The sequence below is a fragment of the Caretta caretta genome, chromosome 9 (assembly GCF_965140235.1).
Source record: "Caretta caretta isolate rCarCar2 chromosome 9, rCarCar1.hap1, whole genome shotgun sequence".
Taxonomy (NCBI): domain Eukaryota; kingdom Metazoa; phylum Chordata; order Testudines; family Cheloniidae; genus Caretta; species Caretta caretta.
Genome location: NC_134214.1, coordinates 80208969 through 80236610, shown reverse-complemented (window position 1 = coordinate 80236610; position 27642 = coordinate 80208969). Strand labels below are relative to the sequence as shown.

General features: G+C 43.1%; 1 protein-coding gene across 4 annotated transcripts in view; it reads right to left on the bottom strand.

Annotated features, from left to right (window-relative positions):
• The window catches only part of LOC125642274 (uncharacterized), a 58945-nt gene that overhangs the window by 16149 nt on the left and 15154 nt on the right, over positions 1–27642 (bottom strand). Inside the window, exons 1-8 of one of the 4 annotated variants that reach the window (XM_048863304.2) lie at positions 18166–18249; positions 15915–15997; positions 11996–12166; positions 11226–11375; positions 9225–9266; positions 2314–2398; positions 1517–1594; positions 617–683 (exon numbers count right to left, since the gene is read on the bottom strand). In XM_048863304.2, coding sequence (XP_048719261.1) covers positions 617–683; positions 1517–1594; positions 2314–2398; positions 9225–9266; positions 11226–11375; positions 11996–12166; positions 15915–15994 — 673 coding nt within the window. In that variant the 5' untranslated portion in view covers positions 15995–15997; positions 18166–18249. Of the gene's footprint in view, positions 1–616; positions 684–1516; positions 1595–2313; positions 2399–9224; positions 9267–11225; positions 11376–11995; positions 12167–15914; positions 15998–17403; positions 17523–18165; positions 18250–27642 lie in introns of those variants that run through there. The other 3 variants (XM_075132468.1, XM_048863303.2, XM_048863307.2) reach the window with 3 other exon arrangements.

The window sequence follows — 27642 nt, the reverse complement described above, 5'->3', positions numbered from 1 at the left end:
CTCTTGCCTGAAAAACAGTTTCTTTAAATCTGAGCTGGACTGCTTTGAAAAATAAATACCAAACAAAAAAGATTAATACTTTGGGCTTTTGATAGAGGGCTTAAACGTCACCAACAAATACGTTTTAAAACAGGTCTTCCTTCACTTACCTACCTGCCAAGACCTGCTTCCCCTGCAAGGTTGGAAGCCATTGCTACCATCTAACGAAACATGCTGCATACAGTCCTTGTTATGCTTTAGGTGTTAGGGTGGGATTTGCTCCCCAAGAAGTCAATAATAGCTGAAGGCACTCAAGACCTAGTGGGAGATGCTCAGCCCTGATTGATAGAGTCCAATCTGGCAAGTCCTTTGTGTGTGTGGAACAACCGACTGAAGGTTATAGATGCCAAGAGCTCACACCCAGGGGTGCACAGCATTTTTTAACAATGGATTGTGAGTGCAACATCAGATCTTTAAAGAGCCAGCATGCAGGTTGAGATGGATTTTGCAAAGAGACAGAGATGCTTCCCTTATTCAGTGACCAACGTTATTATTATTATTATCATCATCATCACTGACCTGCTACAGCAGCACCTACATGCTGGCATACCTAAAGGAAAAATGGAAGAGCTCTTACCAATAAGGGGATAAGCAGGGTCATCCTTTCCTGATATCACCCAGAGGTGGTAGTCACTTGGTCTACCCTGTGGATTGAGAAAGAGAAGGGAAAACATATAAAAGGGAGCCAAGGACTGAAAAGAGGGACTGGAGAAGCTGGACACAGCACACAAAACAACTGGAAGAGGTAACAGTGGAACAGGCCAAGGGTCAGGAAATGAATAGCTGTAAACATCTGGGAAAACAGCCTGGTTAGGAGTAACAAGCTCTCAGAATCTGTTTGTCTGACATGCAGAGGAAGGTGAAAGGTTCAGGAGAGGGAGAGAAAGGTAACCAGAAGATGAAAACAAACTAGGGTTTCCCCAACATCCACATAGAAGGCTCAGATTCAGGAAGTCTCTTGACATATTGATCAGACATCATCACTCAATTCCAAGACCCCTCAGGAATGGTGGCATTTACTGGCTACAAAGGGATGAGTGCAACACTCAGTACGAGCTTCAAGTTCAGAAGGTTTCTGTGTTTTGCCTTGACTGACATGTAAGGTTACAAATATTGCTATTCAAGTTTACACAGGCACAAGTATTTCCTATCTTCCATCAGCTTGCATAATGAGATTCTGAGCCAAGATCAGCCCTGGTAGAAGTGGATGTAAGTCTCTGGAAATCAATGGAGTTGCATTTACTTACACAAAACCTGAATTTGGTCCATTACATGGATGTGTGTTTTTATAAATCTTTATATCTGGACAAACATATTCTCTGTAGTCTGGAGAATACTAGTATTCTAATGGCTAACTAGAGCCAGTCATTGTCAATTTTTACCAGACTCCACCATCTCTGTATCTGTACCATACTGTAAAACAGATGTTGCCACCTTCCCAACAGAATATCTGGCAGGATGTGCAGTGGCTACTTACAGGAAGTCCAAGCTGATTAACTGTCTTCTTGATCACATTGTCTGCCGTTTCTGTGTTGGACACATTTACTGTAGTGGTCTAGGCAAGGAAGACAAAGATGTGCTTAGAAAGTTAATGGGCTGGAAATGGTGAGGGTTGAGGTTTGGTAACATTGTCACATGGCTTGAAAATCAAGGCAAGATGCTACTGTCTTGTCACCTGTTTAGGCAGGGTAGTGTCTGACATTGCCAAACATGAAGAAACGATAACACCATGAAGGTTAGGGTTTTACCACTAATTTATTAGTTTGATAATACACTGGTAATTTTACTGGCCGTGGGAGATTTGGACCAACCTGGGAATACAGTAGGATCATTCCTAAACACAATGATATTACAATGGAACAACAATGCTCACCACCTTCTTTCTATCACTTTTCTAACACGGCACAAAAGTAACACAATGGAAATGCAAACCACAGAATCCCAGTGGGACTCAAACATCATGCTGCCAGAGATGAAACCCAGACTGGTACCTCCACTGTTAGCAGAGGAGTGAAGCACAGTTCAGAACTCGAGCAATGCAATGGGATTTTGTAGTCCTTTCCTGAGGGAAGCACCATCAGTAGGTGGGAATCAAACAGTGAGCCAGGCATGAAGCCCAGAACTTTAGATTGTCCTCTTTCATCACCCTCTCAAGTCGGGCCTAGCTACTTTAGCAAGGATGCTGGATACATTATCAGCATAATAGCCACCCCATACCCACTCCAGATCTCCATGCAGTGTTGGTCTGATGAGTGGGTTCTCAGTATTACTCACAGAAGTACAGCTGTCAGCATCCAGAAGGAGGATTTGGACTGTTAGGTTTTTGGGATATTCATTCTGTTTCATCTCATTGATTTGCCTGAAAATCAGGGGGTGTAAAAAACAGAAGCAATCACATCATAACAGAGTTTGAGAAAATAACTATAGCAAATGCATCTTAACACCCCATGAGGCAACGATCATAAAGTGACCTCTTGAAAACTCGTGGCGAACGGGTGAAGTCCTGGATGACTGGAAAAAGGCTAATGTAGTGCCAATCTTTAAAAAAGGGAAGAAGGAGGATCCTGGGAACTACAGGCCAGTAAGCCTCACTTCAGTCCCTGGAAAAATCATGGAGCAGGTCCTCAAAGAATCAATCCTGAAGCACTTACATGAGAGGAAAGTGATCAGGAACAGTCAGCATGGATTCACCAAGGGAAGGTCATGCCTGACTAATCTAATCACCTTCTATGATGAGATTACTGGTTCTGTGGATGAAGGGAAAGCAGTGGATGTATTGTATCTTGACTTTAGCAAAGCTTTTGACATGGTCTCCCACTGTATTCTTGTCAGCAAGTTAAGAAAGTATGGGCTGGATGAATGCACTATAAGGTGGGTAGAAAGTTGGCTAGATTGTCAGGCTCAACAGGTAGTGATCAATGGCTCCATGTCTAGTTGGCAGCCGGTGTCAAGTGGAGTGCCCCAGGGGTCGGTCCTGGGGCCGGTTTTGTTCAATATCTTCATAAATGATCTGGAGGATGGTGTGGATTGCACTCTCAGCAAATTTGCGGATGATACTAAACTGGGAGGAGTGGTAGATATGCTGGAGGGCAAGGATAGGATACAGAGGGACCTAGACAAATTGGAGGATTGGGCCAAAAGAAATCTGATGAGGTTCAATAAGGATAAGTGCAGGGTCCTGCACTTAGGACGGAAGAACCCAATGCACAGCTACAGGCTAGGGGCCGAATGGCTAGGCAGCAGTTCTGCGGAAAAGGACCTAGGGGTGACAGTGGACGAGAAGCTGGATATGAGCCAGAAGTGTGCCCTTGTTGCCAAGAAGGCCAATGGCATTTTGGGATGTATAAGTAGGGGCGTAGCGAGCAGATCGAGGGACGTGATCGTTCCCCTCTATTCGACATTGGTGAGGCCTCATCTGGAGTACTGTGTCCAGTTTTGGGCCCCACACTACAAGAAGGATGTGGATAAATTGGAGAGAGTCCAGTGAAGGGCAACAAAAATGATTAGGGGTCTGGAACACATGAGTTATGAGGAGAGGCTGAGGGAACTGGGATTGTTTAGTCTGCAGAAGAGAAGAATGAGGGGGGATTTGATAGCTGCTTTCAACTACCTGAGAGGTGGTTCCAGAGAGGATGGTTCTAGACTATTCTCAGTGGTGGAAGAGGACAGGACAAGGAGTAATGGTCTCAAGTTGCAGTGGGGGAGGTTTAGGTTGGATATTAGGACAAACTTTTTCACTAGGAGGGTGGTGAAACACTGGAATGCGTTGCCTAGGGAGGTGGTGGAATCTCCTTCCTTAGAAGTTTTTAAGGTCAGGCTTGACAAAGCCCTGGCTGGGATGATTTAATTGGGTATGGGTCCTGCTTTTGAGCAGGGGGTTGGACTAGATGACCTCCTGAGGTCCCTTCCAACCCTGATATTCTATCGTTCTATGATTCTATGATTGATTCTATGATTCAAGTTGAGGGTGTTGGTTAGTCCCACAACAGGAGACCCCGATGGATGCTAACCTCATAGAGAATAGATTGGATATGACAAAAATCAGAATGTATTGTGGAATTATTTGGAGAATAGAGGTGACCTAAGAGTGTCAGCTGCCTCTAGGACAGTTGGGGAGATTGTTTGGACTATCTGGGCCAAACTCTGCTCTCAACAGAAGGAGCATAAGTGACCGTGCTACTGGAGAGGAGATCACAGCCTTCTTCTTGGAAAGTCAGTGCCTATGAGCAAGGAATTGAGAGGAAACAAGGCCTGTTGTTTGCCTATTGAGACAAATTGGTTTAGAAGATTTGTTCAATCCTAGAAGACCCATTATATTCACCCATCCACCTGCCCATCTGTGTTCTATATAAACATGGATTCATAGAAGTGATGGGCTGAAAGGGATCTCAAGAAGTCAACAAGTCCAGCCCCCTGTGCTGAGGCAGAACCAAGTAAACCTAGACCACCCTTGACCTGTGTTTGTCCAACCTGTTCTTAAAAATGTCCAGTGATAGGGATTCCACAACTTCCCTTGGAAGCCTATTTCAGAGTTTAAAGTACGCTTATAGTTTGAAAGTTTTCCCTAATATCTAACCTGAAGCTTCCTTGCTGCAAATTAAGCCCACTACTTCTTGTTCTACCTTCAGCGGACAAGGAAAACAATTGATTTCTGTCTTCTTGATAACAACCATTAACATATTTGAAGACTGTTATCAGGTCTCTTACATAGTCTTTTTTTCCAAAACTAAACATGACCAGTTTTTTAACCTTTCCTCATAGGTCAGGGTTTTCTAAACACTTTATCATTTTTGTTGCTCTCCTCTGGACTTGCTCCAATTTTTCCACATCTTTCCTAAAGTGTGGTGCCCAGAATTGGACATAGTACCTCAGCTGAGGCCTCAGCACTGCCAACTAGAGTGGGACAATTACCTTGTGTCTTACATACAACATTACTGTAATATACCCCAGAATGATAGCTTTTTTCACAGCTGCATCACATTGTTGACTCATATTCAGTGTGATCCACTATCCCCCCCAGATCCTTTTCAGCAGTACTATCACCTAGCCAGTTATTTCCCATTTTGAAGTTTTTCATTTGATTTTTCCTTCCTAAGTGAAGTACTTTTCACTTGTCTTTCCTGAATATCATTTTGTTGATTTCAGACCAATTCTCTAATTTGTCAAGCTTGTTTTTAATGCTAAACCTGCCCTCCAAAGTGTTTGCAACCGCTCCCAGCTTGGTGTCATCTGCAAATTTTATAAGCACACTCTCCACTCCATTACCCAGGTCATTAATGAAAATATTGACTAATACCAGGACTGATCCCTGTGGTACTCCACTTGATACACCCTCCCAGTTTGATAACTACTCTTTGAGTCTGGTCTTTCAACCAGTTGTGCACCCACTTTATAGTAATTTCATCTAGATCACATTTCCCTAGTTGGCTTATAAGAATGTCATGTGAAACTGTGTCAAAGCCTTAGTAAAATCAAGATATATCATGTCTATTGCTATTCCACTATCCGCTAGGTCAGTCACCCTGTCAAAAAAGGAAATTAGGTTGGTTTGGCATGATTTGTTCTTGACAAATCCTTGCTGGCTAGTCCTTATAACCCCATTGTCCCTTAGGTGCTTACAAATTAATTGTTTGATTTGTTCCAATATCTTCTAGTACCAAAGTTGTTTTCTAGGTGACAGGTTGGAGGGATACAAAGAGGGACACCAGCTAAAGGGGGGTATGTGACCTCCCATGCGACCTGCACGTTAAGGACAGCTATAGTATTCTGTTGTGTCTGTCCCACTAATGACTGGTGATAATTTTTAAGTCTGCTGAAGCTGGAGAATGAGTTCAGGATGATACAGGCACAGTGAGAAGGATTCTTATACATTTGCAGTACTCTGGAAACATAGTTTTTTCAGAGTACTGAAAATGACTCCAAGATCTCTTTCTTGATGGGTAACAGCTAATTTAGGCACCATCATTTTGTATGTATTGTTGGGATTATAATTTGCCATGTGCATTACTTTGCATTTAACATTAATTTCATCTGCCATTTTGTTGCCAAGTCACCCAGTTTTATGTGATCCCTTTGTAACTCTTTGCAGTCTGTTTTGGACTTCACTATCTTGAGTAATTTTGTATCATCTGCAAACTTTGCCACCTCACTGTTTACCCTGTTTTGCAGATCATTTATGAATATGTTGAACAGCACTGGTCCCAGTACAGACCCCTGTGGACACCTCTATTTACTTCTCTTCATTCTAAAAATGGATCATTTATTCCTATCCTTTGTTTCCTGTCTTTTAAATGGAGTGCCTGGGAATGCTTTCAGGATCATCTAATGATCCTTAATTAAACTTAATGACAAGCCTTTTGTTATCTTAATTACCCTGCCTCTGTTTATAAACAAACTCCCTGCTCCAGGGGCAGAGGGTGTTAACAGCACAGAACTCATCACATTCCACACTCAAACTCTGACTCCTGGGTCCTGCTGGGCCCTTCCCCTCCCCGGCCAGGCAATTGGGGAGAGGCAGGTGGCCCTTTGCCCCTCCCCGCACCATGTCTGCCCTCTCCATTTGTCTGGGACCTCACCCATCTTACATGGGTTCTCGAAGAAATTTGCTAATGGTTTCAAGGTTGCTTCAGCCAGTTCCTTAAGAACTGTAGGATGAATTTCATCCGGCCCTGCCAACTGGAATATATCTAACATATCTAAATATTCTTAACATGTTCTTTCCCTATTTTGGCTTGCCTTTCTTCCCCCTTGTTGATAATATTAATTATGTTGAGTATTTGGTCACTATAAATTTTTTTAGTGAAGTCTGAAGCAAAATAGGCATTAAACAACTCTGCCCTCTTGATGTCATCAGTTATTAGCTCTTCTTCCCTACTAAGCAGAGGACCTACCCTTTCCTTTGTCTTTCTCTTGCTCCTAATGTATTTAAATAACCCCTTCTTATTGTCTTTTATATAAAATGATGGGGTCTAAATTAGCTGTTTCAACTCAAGAAAGAGATCTTGGAGTCATTGTGGATAGTTCTCTGAAAACATCCACTCAACGTGCTGCGGCAGTCAAAAAAAAGTGAACAGAATGCTGGGAATAATTACAAAAGGGATAGATAATAGGACAGAAAATGCATCAATATAAATCCATGGTACACCCACATCTTGAATACTGTGTGCAGATGTGGTCGCCCCATCTCAAAAAAGATACATTGGAGTTGGAAAAGGTTCAGAAAAAGGCAACAAAATGATTAGGGGTATGGAACAGCTTCTGTATGAGGAGAGATTAATAAGACTGGGACTTTTCAGCTTGGAAAAGAGATGGCTGAGGGGAGATATCATTGAGGTCTATAAAATCATGACTGGTGTAGAAAAAGTAGGTAAGGAAGTGTAGATAAGCCTTACTTCTCATAACACAAGAACGAGGCGGTCACAAAATGAAACTAATAGGCAGCAGGTTTAAAACAAATAAAAGGAAGTATTTCTTCACACAATGCACAGTCAACCGTGGAACTCCTTGCCAGAGGATGTTGTAAAGGCCAAGAACTAGATAAATTCCTGGTAAATTCATGGAGGATAGGTCCATCAATGGGTGGGTGGGTAGGAATGGTGTCCCTTGCCTCTGTTTCCCAGAAGCTGGGAATGAGCGAAAGGGGATGGACCACTTGATGATTACCTGTTCTGTTCATTCCCTCTGGGGCACCTGACACTAGCCACTGTTGGAAGACAGGATACTGGGCAGATAGACCTTTGGTCTGACCCAGTAGGGAAATTCTTATATTCTTATGTCTTCTATGTTCCTTGCTAGATGTAATTCATTCTGTGCCTTAGCCTTTCTGATTTTGTCCCTATAAGATTGTGCTATTCTTTTGTATTCTCTTTAGCAATTTGTCCACGTTTCCGCTCTTTGTTGGATTTCTTTTGAATTTTCAGATCATTAAAGAGCTTCTGATGGAACCATATAGGCCTCTTATTATTCTTCCTTTTTTTTACATTGGAATAGTTGGCAGTTGTGTGTTTAATATTGTCTCTTTGAGAAACTGCCACATCTCTTAAACTCTTAATACCTTAGATTTTCTTCCCATCGGACCTTATACCAGTTCTCTGAATGTGTTAAAGTCTCCTTTTTTGAAGTCCAGTTGTCTTTATCATGATGCTCTCACTCCTTCCTTTCTTCTGAATTACAAAATTTATCATTTCATGATCACTTTCACCCCAATTGCCTTCTATATTCAGATTTGTAACCAATTCCTCCCTGTTGTTCAGAATCAAGTCTAAAATGGCTGGCCTCCAGGTTATGTTTTGCCACTTTCTGAAACAAAAAAGTTGTCCCACTACATTTATTAGAAATTTTGTGTTTTGCCATATTACTTTTTCAACGGATGTCCCCCATTATTACCAGGTCATGTGTTTTGGATATTTGTGTTGTTTGTTCTGTAAATACCTCATTAACCTCCTCTTCCTTATTTGGTGATTTATAGTAGACTCCTACCATGATATCACCCCTATTTTTCCCCCTTTAATCTTTATTCAGAGACATTTGACTGGTCTGCCTCTCACTTCTTTCTAGATCTCTGAACAAGTGTATATATTCTGGATGTCTAAGGCAACACCTTCTCCCTTTTCCCCTGCCTGTCCTATCTGTACAAGCTATATTCCTCTAGACCAATATTCCAATCATGAGATTTATCTCACCAAGTCTCTGTGATGCCAGTGAAGTTATAATTTATCTTATGTACTAATCCTTCTAGCTCTTTCAGTTTATTCCCCATATTCCTTGCATTTGTATATAGACATCTAAGATGTTGAGCAGATTCCCCCATGGATTTCTCTCTTGTTGTTCCTATAACCCTACTGTAATTTGTCATGTCCCCCTCCCCGCCCCCAACATCTAGTTCTCTGTTAAGGTTACCTTTTTTTATGCTTACCTGTGGGCTTTTGTCACCTGCCCCTTTGAGTCTCGTGTAATAGCCAAAGGCTCACACTGTAACCCAGATTCTCTTATTGGCCCCCTTTTCCCTTCACAAATCACATGAAGGCAGAGGCTGCTGACAAGGGATTTTCAAATGCCTAAAAAGCAATGAGGAACCCACTGAAAGGCAATGGGAGTGGGGTGTCTAGCATCTAAACCCTCCCCCATCGGATTATAAAGGATTATCAAGGGACAGCACAGCAAGAGGAGACGTATGTGACTCTTACCACAGTAACGTTGAGAGCCATTGCTCCTTCTCTTCGGAGGAGCTGAGAAGAAAAAGAGAGGCAAAATATTAAATAATGGCTAAATGACTAATAGCGTTTGGAGACTCTACCAGGCTTTGCTTATATTTAGCCGTCAGTCTCAGTTCCTTCCTGGAAGCCCTAGAACAAAAGTGCAGTCCTTTCCTGGTTCTGTTCTATTTTAACAAAAAGAAATAATAATAATAAAACCCCAAGAGCAGCCGAGCTGAACTAGATTTCCTGGCCAACCTGAGGGGTGTTCAGATAAGGAACAAATATCTTTCTGTGACGGAGTTAGCAAGTCATGTGTGTCTTTATTTTTTTGTAATGACCTTTAATTGATATTTTGTTTCTACTATCATTTCCTTTCCTATGCTTACAATTCCTAGAAGCCTTCGCTGGCAGTATTGGTCACTAATATCTCCATTGCTATGGTTTGGATAAAAAAAGAAAAATAAGAGATCTATCCAGGCGACATACGCCTGAGGCCTCCAGTGCAGGAATTGTGTGCACATGGCATAATAAAGTGAAAAGCAGCATCCTCACTGTTCAGAAGGGATGGAACAACAAGTGTGAAATGAGTTGGTGGATCCCAGTTCCTTTGCTGCCAAGCCAATTGTCCAAAGCACAAACATCAGCAGTGCCTTAGCACTGACTAGCACTCCTTGCTGGCTATCAGCCAAAAGGACAAGGATTGAATGATTCATGGAGACTGAAATACCCTCCTATCCCTGCATGATTGGGACACACTGGTGGACAAAAGTGTGTGAAGGAAGCTTGCATTGTAGCTTCCCACAGGGTACCAGATATGTGGTTCTCCAGGGCTGTCATTCTGGCATCTTTCACCAGCATAATTCACCTCTCCCTAATAATAAAATGTGGGCAGAAAAACAGCCTGCAGGGGCATAACTAAAGATGAAAACGCCATTTTCACTGAACAGCCTGGAGTTCTTTTCAGAAAGTGCCACATGTGCCCTGTTCCCGTATGCTGTTAGTTCCCGTATGCTGTTCCCGTATGCTGTCGTATGAGGTTAGTCAAGATGATCTTAATATGTGAATATTTACCCAGTGAGTATTTACCTGCAAATGTTTTATTTTAAAATGGATTGGATGTCTTTAATGCAACAGGAAAACAGGGGTTGGTTGAAAGAACTCCTCACAGGGAAGGAGAGATAAGGAGGGACACGGGAAGAATTCGTTGCACTCTTTAGGGTCCAGAAAACTGCACTGATCTGGCTAGTGTGCATATGCACCAGAGGCCTATCCTGAGTGGAATCAGAGCCGCTCAATTGTGTGCCATAACCCCACTCCATCTAAGGTACTTACACAGCTGCCATTACCATAGTATCTGAGCAGCTCACAATCTTTAGTGCATTTATCCTCACAACGTTCCTGTGAGGTACAGATGTACAATTAGGAGTAACTGAGGCCCAGAGACTCTACAGGTGTGTCTACACAGCCAGTGGCAGGGAGCTGCCAGCCTGAGATGACAGACTTGGGCTAGTGGGGCCTCTGCTAGCACTGTAAAAGTAGTTGTGTAGACAGGGCTTTGAAGTTGTAGCTGGGGCTGAAGCTCAGGCTCTGAACCCAGTCCCCCACCCCTAGGCTTCAGAGCCTCAGCTCCAGCCTGAGACCCAGCTATTTTAGGGCATAACCCAAATCTGTCGACCCAGGCTGGGAGGTTCATTGCTGTGGGCTGTGTACACAACCCTAAGTAACTTCCTTAAGGTCACAGAGGAAGTTTGTGGTAGAACCAGGACCTGAAGCTAGGTCTTGCACATCGCCCCTGAACTATCCTTCTTCACTTTCGCTGTGTTGCTAATAGTTAACAGACATTCTTCTTTAGCTCATTTAATGAGGGTCTGTATTTCTGGAACAGGGGCTCAGAGTTCTAGACTCTCTGTCATCATTTAGTTCTAAACATGCAGCATCGTGATAGCTGCAAGCCTGCAATGCAGTGGGTTTGTTACTGTGCAGTGATACCTGAAGGAGACAACAAAATTGGTGGTAGGCCAGCCAATGACAAACGAATTCTCAGGGCTCATCTTTTTCTCGGACACTTCGTTGAGACAGGATCCAGTCCATACTTCACTCAGGCGCACCTGCTTCTTCAGCTTCAAGCTGGAGGAGGACCTGGAATTCAAACCAGAGATTGATTAGGCTAATGGGACTGGCTAGAAAGAGGCATAGCACACATACAGACTTCCTTGTCCATATCCATTGATGCCTCTGAACTGACATCTCAAGTATCCCAGTGCTGGGCCTTAGTCTTACCAAACTATGTGCCATACCATAGTGGTTTTGTGATTCAGACAAATTACTACCCACAGACAAAGTAAGCATTGTTGAGATCAGCTAAGCTATTTACCTATGAGCTAAATAGGAACTGAAGAGAACTAGCCAAAAGATGAATTAATTTTCTGTCTTCTGCATGGAGCCCCTTTCACTCCATTTCCTCAGCACTGGCAAGAATGCCATGTCACTTCTTCAAGGAGTCTCATGAAGCAAAGGGCAAACTTACTTAGTTCAGATCATGTTGCTTTATGAAAATGCAGTGATAAATTAAGGGTAGACATTCCAAGCAGTGGCTAACACATTTCTTGGGGTGGAATGGGGAACTTGCAAAATTTTAGAAGCTCCTTTAAAAATGTGGCTGTCCTGGTACCCTGATCCACAAATGCCCTTGATTCTGGTTTACACTGGCTACTAGATGTGAGACATAACCCTTGTGTAGCTTGCCCACATTCTCTTACTTGGACTTGGCAATGACCAGCATGTCACTGAAGAGGAACAAATGTCTCTCCTGGGTCTGCAGTCCCATGGTAAGCTGTACCCTCTCATCCAAGATGAAAACAGAATTTGGGTTACTGAAAGCCCCGGTTGGTAGCCCATTGTCTGGGTGCGATGAGGAAAGAGTAATTTCCCTGGAAAAAAATCATCATATGAATTGTGCAATTATTGCAACTCCCATAGACTTTGTTAATAACCCAATAGACTGATGGCTATTTCATTTCTTCTCACATAGGCTCAGACTCAGCTTAATGAAAGCTGTCTATATATTTTATACTGAATATGGAGGAAATCCTGAGGTCCTTACTCAGTTTTCACTTTACTCTGGCAAGAATACTGTTATCTGAGTAAAGATCTCAGATTGTGATCCTATAAGTGGAAAGGGGGCTGAGATGCATGCATGAGATCATTCATCAGCAGGGAGTGCAGGCAAATTTGCAGTGTAGTTGATCAGTTCTGTTTTTATCAATGCTAGTTCCCTCCACACCAAATTGCTTGTCCGTGTCTGGGCTGTAGCATGATGAATATTTACTGTGTATACTAGTCTAGTTCCATTCACCTGATTCAGGGATCTGGCTATAATTTTATAAAAACATTTTGACATCTACTGACTAAAAAAGCTATATAAGAGCTAGGTATTATTGTAATCCAACTATTTTTGTTGCTACTTTAGGCTGATTTTGGTGCAATATTTTGCCAAAGAAAGAATGGCTCCTATATCTCTATTGAACTCAATAAGCAGTTGCTGGAATTAAACTTACTCATGCAAACTAGCAAAATGTAATAACTCCACCATTTTATTATTCTTTTCCCTTCCCATCTCAAAATTCTCAAGTATGAATTGCATATGCTCTCTCCTACTCTATTAATTTAGCAATAAATGCAGCAATGGCACACTGTGAAGAATGTCACAGAATCATCAGTAAGAGAGGTGGGACAGATCTTCATCTCTACTGCTACCCTAGCTGTAGTATGTGGGATTGCCTCTACTGAATATGCACAGGTGCTCTCCCCAGACTGTCTGCAAGATCAAAGCACCCTTGGTGGTGTGAATACACAATCGGTCCTAGTTGGATTTATTAGTCTCATAGAAATGGCTGTAAATGTAAAGTTTTCAGCGAGATGGACACAACAGGCCAGACTCTGCCACCTTTACTCCTGTAGAGTAGTACCTTAGTCTGAGTGATCCCATTAAAATCAACAATACTGAACAAAGCTCTATACTTATAGGCTGAGATTTTCATATTATTGGCCTAACTCTGCTGCCAGTACTCAAGACTAAAGCTGCTCACTGGCTTTAAAGGGAGCAGGGCTAAGCCAACACAAACAGCTTTTGAAAATCCCACCTGCAGAGTCCCTGAACAGCCGCATTCTTGCAGGCTGGAGTCTCTGGCTTGTCCCAGCCTGGCACTCTTATGCTCACAGACAAGCACATAAGCCTGTTGCCTCTCCAAGTAAAAAGATAAGTTCACTTTAAAACATGCCCACGAAAGCTTCCCCTGTGTGTCAGTGGAGCAGTAGAGACAGGAACACCAAGCAATCTCAGCAGTGATTTCTTAATGCTGGAGAAGTTACAAGGTTTGGTAAACACAACAGAAGAGTAGCAACAACTACAACAAAAATTCACCAATGCTCTGGTGGCCCACGTAAAGATGGCATTGTACCAGCTCCTTCTGAGGCAATACATCATGAGAAATGTTTAGAGCTTCCCTCCCCTTGCAAAGATGTTCTCCAGCCAAATAAAGTCAAGAATTTGTTTCTCTTTTTGAGTCAGTGTGATATTGGCGGGGGGGGGGGGGGGGGAGTTGAGGGAGGGAAGCAAAAGCATTTCTGAGACCACATTACTTGGGCTAGAGATGTAGATGATGGTATTTCTGCAATTTATTTTAAACCACCCTAAAAGATTGGCTTCTGTCTGAACATTTCACAAAAGCAGGACTTACTCCCAAGCAGTTAAATACAGGGTGAAAGGAAACTGCTGCTCTTGGATAGGGTTGCCTGGTGCAAAATGTAAATCACTTAAGTTTTTATCTTTTAAACAAATATTTATTTTAACTAAGCAAATCCCTGCAGCAATGTTATTTATGAGGATGTTATCAGAACCAAACAGAGAAAGAGCCTGACATTCCTTTATCTGTTGTCTAATTGTTACACTGTGCAGGGTGGGGAGAAACTGCCTGAACCCTAAGATGGTTATTCTCCCATCAAAGGGCTGTGAGGCTTGGCTACTGTATAGCACTTGATATTTCAGCACAAGAGTTGGAAGGTCAGTGTGTTATACTTGACGACAATAAACACTAGAAGTCTGGGTGCTTTATATCTGAAGAAATTAAAGTCAAGTGGGGGCACTGGATGGCTCCAGACCATACAAGTGGGAAAAGGAGCTTTTCACATTAGGTCACCAGTTAATACAATCGCCCAGGTTGGTAGCAAATGAAAGCTGTTACCATCTGAAAAGTGACCTGTATGAAATGAGTCTAGACGAGTCTGTCCAGTTCCTAGTGGAAATGTGCCCGTAGCTCAAAACCAACCATTGTATTGACAGTTTCAGCAGAGAAGGCGAGGACAGAATGGGTCACAAACAGTGAATTCCCGTCTCTCCCCTGAAGTGAGCTGGGCATGGAAGCACATTGGTGGAATGATACAGAGAGCTCACGCTGCCCTGCTCCTCACTGCACCTGCTCTGAGGATAACTAACCAGGGCTGCCAACCCACCATCTCTCACTGCACCTGCATTCACTTCCAACACTTATGCCTTTGGTATCGCTGCCCATCCTTACCCCTCTTGTTGGGCGACTGAATAATTGTCTCTGTCTGTTCCTCTCATCTGGGTGCCATTTTAATTCTTCCCATTTTCTAGATTTGATTAAGAGTTTCCAGACTCAAACCATTGCCTGTGATTGTAGTGAAAGTCCCATGTGTGCCCTGACCCTGATCTCCCCTAAGCAAGTTGGCCACTGACTCCAGCAGGAGCAAGCCCAGCCCCTAAAGGGCTTCTCTGTACCAAGAGACTCTGTTTTGACACTTGTCAATGCTGTTTTTCACCAATGGCTGCAGATCACTGGCACCAATAACCAAGGACAGAGGAGTCCTTCAAGTGAAGGTCTGCTCTGGGAAGCTTGTATTTCCAAAGTTTGCTTCTGTCTCATTCTTCCATTACATCAGTAACTTCGTTTCTTAGGGCATCTCTGTTTCGGCTTCTCATACTATTTCCCGTTGCTGGTTAGATGGCAGACTAAACAGCAATGAATCCATCAGGCAAACATTCATTGACTTCCCAGTTGGAATTACACAAAGAAGCTGAGAGAAGGTTTATCTCATTTAGAGCAGGGCGAGAAAGTGAAATGGAGGATTGGAATTTTTGTTCTTTGTTGGTTTTTGACATTTTTTTTTAAAAGTAAAAATTCCTGATTTCTTTTAAGGGACTCACTGGCCATCTGTTGTTTGGCTTCCAGAGAGAACACAGTCAGGCTGCTATGACTAACTAAATATTTATCGTATGTGTGGCTTGGCTATTCACATACAAACTTCACCTTAACGTTGGCTGCTTTTCCATGCAGTAAAGTCTAGATTCTGACCTGCGTTACACCAGTGTAAGCCCGGAGTGACTCCACTGAGGGCAATTGAGTTATTCTGGATTTACATCTGTGTAGGTGAGATCACAGTCTGGCACTACATGTTTTCAGCATCACATTTTTAAAGCATGTTCCAAAAAGGAAACTGGAACCGCTCCAGATGGGAGGTCTGTCCAGACACTACTGGCCCCTGGTATCGACAGCTGAATTAAAACATGGGTTAGCAAATCTATTTGATTTGATTTTTTTTTTATTTGTAAAAGTGGGCTAAAGCTCTGGTGGGGATATTGAGGAGATGATTCCTTACCTGGAATGGGATTTGGACTTGTTGAGAGCTTTGCTAATGGCAGAAGGGGTGGAGCGTCTCCTTTGGACTATGGGCTTCATGTTCTGTGGGAGAAAGACATATTCCGGTTAGTGTACCAGAACCCGCTCTGCACTCAGTTTACCACTGCGGCTCTGTTTATTGCCTTCTGTTTTTTTATATGCAATTTCTTTTTCTCTAGTTACCACTCACTGACCCTAGATATAGAAAGCAACACGAATTGTGCTTCCACTGAAGTTTCACTTCCTTTCCTTGCTATTCAAACACTCATCAGTTTTCACATTTACTCAAGAGATTCAAGATTTTCCTAACTGGAAAAATATCCAGCTTTCACAGCCAAAAATCAAAGTGAGTAAGAGTAATGGGCTGAAATAGAGCAGAGGAGAATTTAGGCTGAATATCAGGAAAAACGACCTAACATTCATGTCTAGTAGACAGTGGAACAGTCTAGTAAGAGAAATAATGGAAACCCCATTTGAAACTGGATTGGACAAAGCCATATATAGGGAGCAATCATTTATTGGCTGGAGGGTTGGATGAGATTACCTAACAGGGCTCCTCTATCTCTAATTACTATGATTCATGGATTCAGTATACAGCCTATTATTAACACCCCTAAGATCGTGTCTCTCTTCAGAACACTCATCATTTGTAATTGTCTGAACCAGAGAAATCTTATCTGCCATGTGAATGAAGTGACTATTACAATGATCCTTGTCAGTTTGAAGGATAAGGCCTCCAGTGAATATGTGTGTGTGTTGGGGAAAGCTCTTTTATTTTTTCAGTAAATTTTGTGCTGGGGAAAGATGCCAAATTTCCAGCCTGGTGACAAATCTTGGAATCACTAATACTACTTGCAGAGTAAAGCACTACTAACTGAGAGTAAGGGTGGCAGAAAAAGTTACCCTAAACAGCTCAGCACCTCTATTTACAGCTTTAAGAACCCATTAGCAGAGAGTATGTTAAGAATTATAAATCATGGTACATCGGCATGGGTGGGAAGTTCGATTAGAGAGGGAGTGTTCCTTCTCTAAGGGAACATTCCACCAGAAGGACCACTCATGTCCCCACCACCCATGAGGTCAGCCAGGGATAAAACTGGCTATCAGGGAAAGACACCTCTAAGCTCATTGAAACACTTGCTCTCTTTTCTTGATAACACTCTTTTTGAGAATGCAGGGGAAAGTAAGTTTCTACCCTCCTTGTTTTATGTAATTAATTAATTAATTACATAAGAAAAGCATATTTATTTGTATAGAGCCAAAAGCTTGTTAGCTGTTTTGCAGTCATGTAGGAAGACAAGGTTCCTGCCCCAAAAGAGGTAGCAATTTAAATACAATCTGAATACACTGCATGGTCTTCCTCAAGAAGGCACCTTTTATTATCTGTCTAGTGTCTAAACTATGCTCATCACCATGGTAACTGAACTCCTTTCCTCTTCCTATAATCCCCTGCCTCATTCACCACACACCTTTCATCATCTACAACAAATGAGGTGGGAAGTCCTGCAGATGAAAGTCTCCTTTACTTCATAACCCTGATTCACACCCCCAGAGCAGGTCCATCTTGTGCACTGTCTAAAGCAGAGGTCCTGTGGAAAAAACAGTGTGTGATCATGTAACTAAAGACTGGATCATAATGCATATGCACAAGGGGGCTGAATTAAGTTGCCCAGACAAACTTAATTCAGGTATTTCCTAACTTTCAAGTGTGTATGTGTATCACTATTAAGGTTGCAAAGTCAAGCACTTGAAAGTATATATATATATATATACCTCTCCCTTTCCCCTGATGTGACTCTGCTAAGCAAAGAGCCATTTCTGTCCTTAGGAGTTTCACAGAGGGAACTGAATAAAAATAACATCATCTCAAAAATGTTTGTTTAAAAAAAGAAGAGGCCATGCTGAGAGGGAACATCTGGCTTTCAGAGGTACCCAAGTGGGATAAAATGTTCTTACAAAACATGATACAGTAAAGCAGCAATCATGCAATATCTTAGGGAGGGGAGACCAGGGTTGGGGGTGGGCTCAGCAGTTTTCAGTTAGAGATGTGACTAGTGTTAATGCAGTAGAACATCTGCGAAGAGTTGATACATATAGCCAACACTTTGGGGCAGGGAGACTAATGTGTAACCTAAAACTGTTTTAATAATATTATATGCACCTGGCCCCTTTCAGCCCCCCGAAATCTCAAAGCACATTACAAGCCACTGGTATGTAAAGGAATCACTTACCAGTGTGCAGTCTCCTCTGTGGCATAATGTGGCAGCTGTTTAGCAGTGCATATCAACACCACACAGGATAGACAGTGTGGAAGAATGTCTTATCTCAATTAAAGTTCAGGCAGTCTGAATGTAATTACCCAAAGTGGAGTGTGGCCAGAATTCTTGGGAATAGCATTGTGGGTTTTTGGATAACCATAAATGGTTTCATATCTTATCTGAACACCTGCCGCACAGCAGTCTCAGAAGCACTGGATCCATATTGACTTAGCAGGAAGAACCTAACTGACCAATTCATTGACACCATGCCCAGCAGCAAGTAGGTGGAGGTCTCAAATCCATGTGACCAGGCTTAATCTGAGGTGTTATGGCTACAAGAGGGCATGCCTCTCACTCACTGATTCCAGCCAAAAGCCTTTTGCAGTATTGAGGTTGTTTTATTTGGGTCAGGCTCTAATTCAATAAAGAAAAGGTAGCCTGGGTTGGAAATCCATTTGAGATACAGAGCTGGCTCTTGGCAAACTAGAAAAATCTCTCTCCCAACCCTGTACCAGAGTTTTGCTGCCCTAGCCAATTATTTTGCTGCCCTAGCCAATCACCTGTTCTGCTTCTAGTAGCATTACCCAAATGTCGCAATAAGATGGTACAATGGGCAATTTGCCAGGGGCATAGGGCATGGACCTAACTGGCATAACTTTAAAAATATTTATGCTTTGACTCTTATCTTTCTTGGTAGATGGAAAGAAATTACTGTTCAGGAGCAATATACTACAAACCTACAATTGTTCAGCTTTTCCTCTCCTTCCAGAGAGCACCAGGCTGTGCTTCCCATTTTAAGGTGCATCAGGCTATACCTAGGGTAATGTTTTGACCACCGGTGGTTTATAAGGGAAAGACAGCTTTGCTAATGCAATCCTCAAGAGGCTTTCAGACATGGAAATAAGTCTCATAACTCCTTGGATATTCTTCCAGTGATGCACTGCCATGTACAAAAAGTGCTCTGGACACTGCTTGTTTCTGGAGATCATTACGCAATCCTCATCCGGAGTTTGTTAACTCCTGGAATTCTGGACTGAACTTCTAGGAGGTCCTACTCTATGGACTACAACATAATGGCTACCAGAGTCCTCTGACCCCATTTACCAGCATGCTTGGAGTCCAAGTAGGAGCAGAATGGACTAGAAACTCCTGCTGAGGCCATTCAGAGGCTTCTACATGGGGTGATATAGACAGGCAGTTTGCTGGGCCAGTGATGAGCCAGGGCTACTCAGCCCCTCAGTGTGAGGGGACAGCCTGACTCGGAGACAAAGAGACTCAGTTTAGTTTCAGTTTTAAGCTTCGAGTAATTGGGAGCTGAGAGGCAAGCAGGGCAGCTCAGGGAATCGCTGATAAACTCCCCTCCCCACAAAGGTTAAGGGTGGCTTTGAAATGCTGTGGGAGCTAGTGCATGGGTCAGGCAGCAGTTCTAGGCCCATAGAGACCAGAGTTCTGAGTGGCAGAGACTTGACCCAACGCCAGCTCCCAAAACCCCAAAAGGACTGCCCCCTGCCTCCTCTGTGCCAGCACATTTCCCTGCTGCAGGGAGCTGCCAGGGTCTTTCCTGTGATGTTCAGCTGAAACTCTTTTCCCAATGAAAATTCATATTAGTATTGTAAATGAAAAATTTCATTTCCTATGAAATTTTCCTTTTATTGTGAAAAAAATTAAAAAATTGATTTTCAATAAAATTTTGAGGATTAAAAAGATTTTTTTGTTTGTTTTACGGTGGTATCTGTGAAAAATGTTTGGTTATTGTTTTTTCATTGAAAAACCTGAAAAAAAAATCTGAAAAGTACTTGCTCTTTTCCAATTAGCTGTAGTGTCTAACATTCACTTCTAGTCCTTTTGTGGTACAGACATGGATCATTAACCACTCATTGCTCACTCAGACCAGGAGTGATATTTTGGCACTGGTTCAGAGTTTAAAATAGCAAGTCCCAGATCTCTCAGCAGTGCCATTTCCCTGTGAACATTTTATTTCCCAAGAATGCTATTATATAACTTGTGTTACTTATACAACAAGGATATTATACAGCACACATGAAGGCTCTTTGGCATGTTCTAACTCATAAGCATGCTAAGCTTCAGTAATAAGGTGTAGGACAAGCAGCTTTATTCAATGCATGCAACTTGGCTACAGCACTGCTATAGAGAACTGACTAACCACTCCCACAGTGTCCTGTGCCTGTATGTACTGGGTGTCACATAAAACCTGAGCTGGACTCTTCAGGAGGCTGTCTATGCTTTGGTTGTTCCAAAGTCCTCATACAGCACATGGACTGGTTTCTCTCTGGAAAGTTACCCTCCCTTCACTAAAAGAAAAGGAGTACTTGTGGCACCTTAGAGACTAACCAATTTATTTGAGCATGAGCTTTCGTGAGCTACAGCTCACTTCATCGGATGCATACCGTGGAAACTGCAGTAGACATTATATACACACAGAGACCATGTGTATATAATGTGTGTATATAATGTCTACTGCAGTTTCCACGGTATGCATCCGATGAAGTGAGCTGTAGCTCACGAAAGCTCATGCTCAAATAAATTGGTTAGTCTCTAAGATGCCACAAGTACTCCTTTTCTTTTTGCAAAGACAGACTAACACGGCTGTTACTCTGAAACGTCCCTTCACTGTGTTCCAAATTAAATTAAAATTTAAGGAAACAGTCAAAGCTCCAGTATCTTGGTTTAGACTGGTGTCTAGTTCACAAGAAACTCCTGGAACAATCCCAGGCCTTTTTAAAATCTCTGGATGAATACAAGGAGAGTTCCGAGTATTCGCTGCCTGCAACAGGGTTGGAAACGCCACAGAACAGCCTCTCCCATGGTACCTCAGAGCTACTGCCTTTCTGTTGAAATGAAGAGTTGAGAGGCAACATATAAATTAAAATCTAGCCCAGTCAAAACAAGTTAATCTCACTTTTATCACATCAGAATCCGTTTGGGTGAAGGTACAAGTCAGTTATTTTATCCCAACTGCCTCTCCGGAGGTTAGTTCTCATGTATGCTATTTCATTGTGGCCCAGCAGAGTGCAGGGCTATGAGGCTGAACTGCTGGGCCCTTATCCTGGTTCTGATTCTGAGTGGCTTTGGTCAAGCCACTTTCCTTCTTTAGTAACAGACAGGGGCCTCACACAGATGTGATGACGATTCATTAGTTAAAGGTGTACTTTGAGTTTCTTGGGTGATGTGCTATGGATGTTAAGAGCTGGGCTCAAGAAGACATCTGCATGCATAATAGTAAGAATATTTATTGATTCTATAAAAGCCAGCAACAAAGCTGTGTATTCTTCAGTGTCATCTACTGGCACCTTGTCTATTAACTATTTGCATATCTGCTGACTTCTCATGTACAGTGCACTCCTGTGACAACAGAAGTGCTAGTTCTGAACGGGCTAAAATGCATGTGTATCATTGCCTTCTACTGGATAGAACCAGCATTGTTATATCACAGACCCCATGCTGCTAACAACTAACAGCCATTCTCCTTTACCTCAACTGGCAGAGGCCTATGCTTCTGAAGTTCTACCTCCACTGTCACCATTGAGTTCCAACCGGCTCAGTGAGATCTCTGGCTCTGTTCCACAATCATTATTTGAAGAGGTGGAGGGAAACTCTCTCCTGCATCATCTGACGTTATGCTGAGCAGCGGTTCTAGACTGAAGTGAGCACAGTTCAAATTAACCAAGCACTTGAATTTGAAAGCTGTCACAGAGAGGCAGCATGATCTTCCCGCTGTTTTGTTGCCATAGCAACTGATTCACGTTTACTCAACATACTTCCAAAGTGCTTGTACACTTGCAACACTCTGGGCTGTGTTTGTACATTACTTATCCCAGAGCTGCCAATTTTAGCTGTGTATTTCTTGGCACTGGCAAGAGTTGTGAGTCGAATATCCCTCATTCCAAACCCATGTATGGCCTACAATATCAAGTCAGCCTGCCAGTGCAAACTGAGTGTTTTTTTTTTTTACCCCCCATCCCATTGACCTCTGTGCTCAAGTGTTATTATCCAGACCACTAACTTGGGATGGAGCAGAAGAAAAATACACCTGCTGAGTGCAGGGTTGATTTTCCTTCTGACATTGTATGGACAGAACGGACGTCAAGCAAGACACACTCAATGTGCCTGCGCCTTTATTAATGCATTCCCGGTTGGGTCATGGACTTTCTCCATCTGCCCTTCAGGAAAGAAGCACTGTGTGCTGACATCATGGAGTTGCCGCATGTTACTCAACTTCTAGAGATGATACAAACTTCAGAGTTCAGATGTGATTCCAGACCTGAGCTTCTCTAGAGTTCATGGATGTTTGGATCTGGGGGTTTCCTGCACATCTTCACTGCAAAGGGATCTCACCAGGCCTAACAAGCCAAGGAGAGTCAGGCCGGGGCACTACTTGTGAATCCAGGTGCTACAGGAAGCAGTGTTGGTTAATCAATAAATGGTTTTAGAGAAAGGGGCACTCTTCTCTCTGAGTCAGTTCTCAGATACTCTGGAGAGGAGAAGCTTATTGTATATAGATATACATACAAAATATCTACAGAGAGAGAACCAGTGTCACAGCAAGACGGTAGCAGTGGAGGTGTGCAAATTCACAGTTTATATTTCACATGAATATCACACCCCTCAAATTCACTTTTTGCCAAATTTTAGGCGATGTGAGTCAGTTTACAAAGAAAACCTGCCAAAGCTCACTCTCCCCCATGTCTCTGAAGCAAAGCCAAAGCCACTTTGAACTGGTCTATTTTTCAATAGGAAAATAGGTCCACTTTGCTCAAAAGAATTCATGTACCGAAGCAGGTTTTTCTGAGTTTTAAGTTTGTGAAGAAATGTAAACTCTGAGTAGTTTTGCATTCCATTACAAATATTACAGCCCCTCCAGTTAGGAGGCACCCTGCTGCCAGAGGTGCTGTCTTTCAGATGAAACACAAAACCAAAGTCCTGGTGGTTCCGTATCATTACATTACATTACAAAGCACTTTGGATTAGAGTAAGGATGATGTTAGTATCACAAATGGCCTTTTCTTGAGTGCTTTCTGCCTACCAAAATGTTCCCTGCAGTTTCACTTGGAGAGTGTTTTCTGTCCAGACCTGAGGAATAATGTTAATTAACTCATGACTGTCACCCCAGAGGTGGCTGTATCACTTTGATGGATTCCGTGATTAATTTATACACTGTAAAGTCACCGTGCAGATATAACATCATTATTCAGCTTTTATGAAATGTCTGAAGGGGCTTTATTCAAGAATCAAGTAAAAGTAGAAGAAGAATAAACCAAAAACTTGGGCTCAGATCCATCCATATGAAATCAATTGCTGCTTCCCTTCCAGTTAATGACGACTTTGTGTTACCAGCAGCATTCCAACAAAAGTCTCTTGACGTGAGACTCTTCTGCCATCTGTTCCATGATCTCTTCTCTTCTGTTTATGTGAATGGCAGACAGTCTCGCAAAGTGCTTTTAGATGTTCCATTTGCCTTTTATTTAGAGAATCAAGAGACAGAAAGAGTGAAAGAGATGAAAGCTTTGTGTGAATGGAAATCTGGAATTAGACCACCTTGAAAACAATGACTGGTCATTTTATGATGACTTATGTCTAATCAGTTTCCTTTTAAAGTGACTTTAGGGCTGGGGAAAGGTGCTGGCTTAAATACCAGGGAGAATGAAGTCCTGCTATTTATGTGCAGTGTGGAATATAGGGTATATGGAATAATAGTTAGCATGGGGGAATGGGAGCCAGGAAATCTTGATTCTAGTCCTGACTACCACGGTTCACTGCATGACCTTTGGGAAGGCATCTCACCTATCTGTAAAATGGGGGTAGCAGTTCCAGCACCTTTCCAAGCCCTCAGATATTCAAATGAAAAGCTGCTTCTGCAGTGCAGCGCAAACTACACACACTGCCACATGCCTCACTCCTGTTCCCCAGGAGTCCCTCTGGTGGTGTAAGAGGAGTGTTTTCACAGTCTTGCTCTCCTTACTGAGCTGCTATTAGAAGAAGAAAAGACTCCCAAATTCTCATCCAAATGTGATCCTTCAAATAGATTTGTTTTGAGTTTGGGTCTGGAGCAGGACAAAGGAGTGTCTGTTTTCTCCAAATCAGTTCCCCTATGCCTGCCTGGGCTCCTATCCGGTGAAAGAAGCAATATTCAGCACAAGCATGATGATGATGATTATGATGCATTGTTAGTTGATTTCCTTGCATTTGTCAGCAACAGACAGGTCAATGTAACCCGTATGGTGACAGAGCCCAGCCAGGAGCAGATTTTAATGAAACAGCCTCTCTGGGAAAATGTGTTTTGTATGAACCAGTTCCTGACACCAACAGCTGCTTCCTGTACCAGCCTGCTTGCATGCAGCTCACATCCTTCCAGGATTCTCTCACTAAATGCCACTGATCATGGAGAAGGCTGCACTGAGGTCCCAGTGCCCAGGGCGGGGAGATGTTGGGTCAAAGTGGAGGGGCTGAAAAACTCCCCCGAACTTTCTATATTTGCTCCCAAGCGAGTGACTGACAGTTGGGTAGGGGTCAAAATGGAGGTAAAAGGTGACAAATTTCAAAACACACCTCGCAGTTAAATCCCAGGCTGGTCTACTCCATAAAACAAAACAAAGGACACGGGACCAGATCCTGAGCTGAGGTCAACTGGTATGTAGCTCCATTGAAGTCAATTGCCCTTGGCCATTTACATCTGCTGAGGAGCCAACCTGAAATGAGTGGATTCTCAGGGGAAACTTTAATTTCCCCAGAGCTCAGAACATTCTTCTTCTGGTTTGTAAGGATAAGTAAAGGCAATAAAAGAGAGAGGGGTTTGGAATTACACTGCTGCTTTGGCAGTTACTAGGATACTTATGCTCAGATGGGAAAGTGAAGTTGATCTTCAGTAACAAGCAATGGCCAAAAGCTGTTGCCCCTTTTGCCAGGACATTTCAGTTCCTTGCTTGTATAGGCAGCATAGGTTAAAGTGGCAAAAAAGCCTCCAAAATTGCTCCTGAACATATCTGAGAGTGCATTTTGGGGACAACAATCACTTGCAGGTGCAGATCAACAGGGCCCGATTCTCCCATCTTGAACCTTGAACTTTCATTTGCACATGTCTGAAGTGCTTGCAAAATGCCAACATGCAGCTCTACCTCCTCTCTGAAAAGGTGGAGGTGACAGAACAAGGTACAAGGCAGGGGAGAGTCAGGCCCCTAGAATTTTGAAATTTAAACAACGGATTACTCTTGCAAGCCTCTGCCCCCCACCCTGTGGGGGACTGCCACAACTGCAGTCCTGGCTAGCACCTCCCAAAAGGGTTAAGGAGAGACAAAGAGCAAGTGGAACCCTGACCTCATCCCACCTTTTGCACAGACAGAGACAGGGAGCATACACTGTCTATTCCTGAGTTGAGGGGCAGGAGGCAAACCCCCTGCTCAGGGAGGTCCTTCAGAAGGCACCATCTCTCCCAGAGGCACAATACTTCCCAGTGTCGCACTTGAGTGGCTCAGTTCCTTTCTTCTGCCAGTGCATGCCTGTGCCTCTATTTTTCAGACAGATTTTGCTGCTTGATGGTGTGGTTACTTGGTGTTTGTGCATCTAGAAATCATTATTATGACCAAACATATACCCTCACTAAGGCCAGTGAATAGCTCAGGGAAATTCCTTCATGTACCTGAGCAGTAATACTCAGGAGGACCATACATTGAGGAGTCCTGGCTCACATAAGTAATGCCACTGAAGCGAAGAAGAGTAAGGGTCATGCAATACAGCCCTCCATGTGCTAAAGGAAAGGAACCAGGTGGCCGGGGGATGCTTTATATTTTGGAGTGTTACATTCCCATGCACACATCCCTGAGGCTGTCTGCCCCTCCATGCAGGATGGCCAAGGGGCAGACTCCTCTGTTGGTTAGGGCAGATGATGGGAATCAGGATCCTGGGTTCTACTCCCCACTCTACACTGACCCACTAGATGCTACCTAGACCGTATGTGGCTGCCAAGTGAGGGGGGAGGGAAAAAGAGAATCCTCTCTTTGAGAAGCTAGCGGCAGGATCAGCCAAACTGTAGCCCTTGCTCTCAGGGACGTGTGATGTTCTCACTGGGAGCACAGCCCCCTGAAAGCTTGTAAAGTAGGCAGCACCCCCTCCATGCATTGGTGGAGGAGGGTATGCTGCATCCTTCAAAGAAGTGTAGAATTTGTGTGCTCCCCTGCACACAGGAGCACCCTGGAAAGTACTCTGCTCTGTGCAAGCACCACATCTCTGGTACTCCCTCTGTGGCACTGCTATTTATCCCTGTCCCCAGTGCAGGGCTCTGCCTGTATGGCGCAATCTAGCCTTTACTGACTATGGACAACTTACATTGCCTCACTTTCCCCATCTGTAAAATGGGGCCAATAATGTACTTCCCTGACTCATAAGGGTTTCTGAGGCACAGATAATTAAATGCTGTGAATCATGTTGAGATCCTGGGTTCAGGGATAAGTCTGGGAAAATTTCAGGTTCAGACTTGTTGACTCTGAACTCTTGTAAGCTGTTGACAGCAGAGGCTGAAATCATGTGACAATAGGGCATGTCTGGCCACAGGCTACATCTTTGTCGTGCTCTACTTTCACTCATGAACTAAGAGGGAAAAACGGTTTCCTTGAAAAACGGTTTCCTTCTTCCTTTTTGGGTGCCCAGAATTCTGGTTCTATTATCTGCAACCTCTGCTACTCTCCTCTCTCTGCTTCTGTGCTGTGCTGGACTTTGCTGGCAAACATGACCCCATGTCAGATATTCCATGCCACAGCACGGGGTGGGCCTCATCCTAATTTTCAGAATACCCAGGAGAAAATGAAATGGGCTAAACTCATGGTGTTACTCTGCCAGGTTTTCATTTCAGGGACAACAACATTTTACTGGCTGGAGGACTTGCCACTTGCATTCAACTGTGATTCTCTTCTTTCTTCAGCTACTCCAGTCCCAGGAATGAATGCCACACTGGGGTGTTTGTATTACACAAGGCCATAACCTCTGTTCTAGGGGCATGTGTGTGTGTATGTAAGTAGGGACAGGACAGCTTTATAATAGACAAGCAAACGCCGTCTTGGAAAAAAGATGACTTGTTTTTAGAGTTCCCTTTTAGTACTTAGCCTACTTGTAGGCCAGCACCCAAACTGACACAACTCTATATGATCATGATTGAGTTTCCACCATTGCAAGAAGTGGGATGCTGCCCAGTCTCAGAAAAGATGCCATTGTTGTTTTTTTTTTTAATATCTTCTCTAGACATACGCTAATGCTTTGACAAGTTTCAGAGTAGTAGCCATGTTAGTCTATTCACAAAAAGAAAAGGAGGACTTGTGGCACTTTAGAGACTAACCAATTTATTTGAGCATAAGCTTTCGTGAGCTACAGCTCACTTCATCGGATGCATGCTGTAGCTCACAAAAGCTTATGTTCAAATAAATTTGTTAGTCTCTAAGGTGC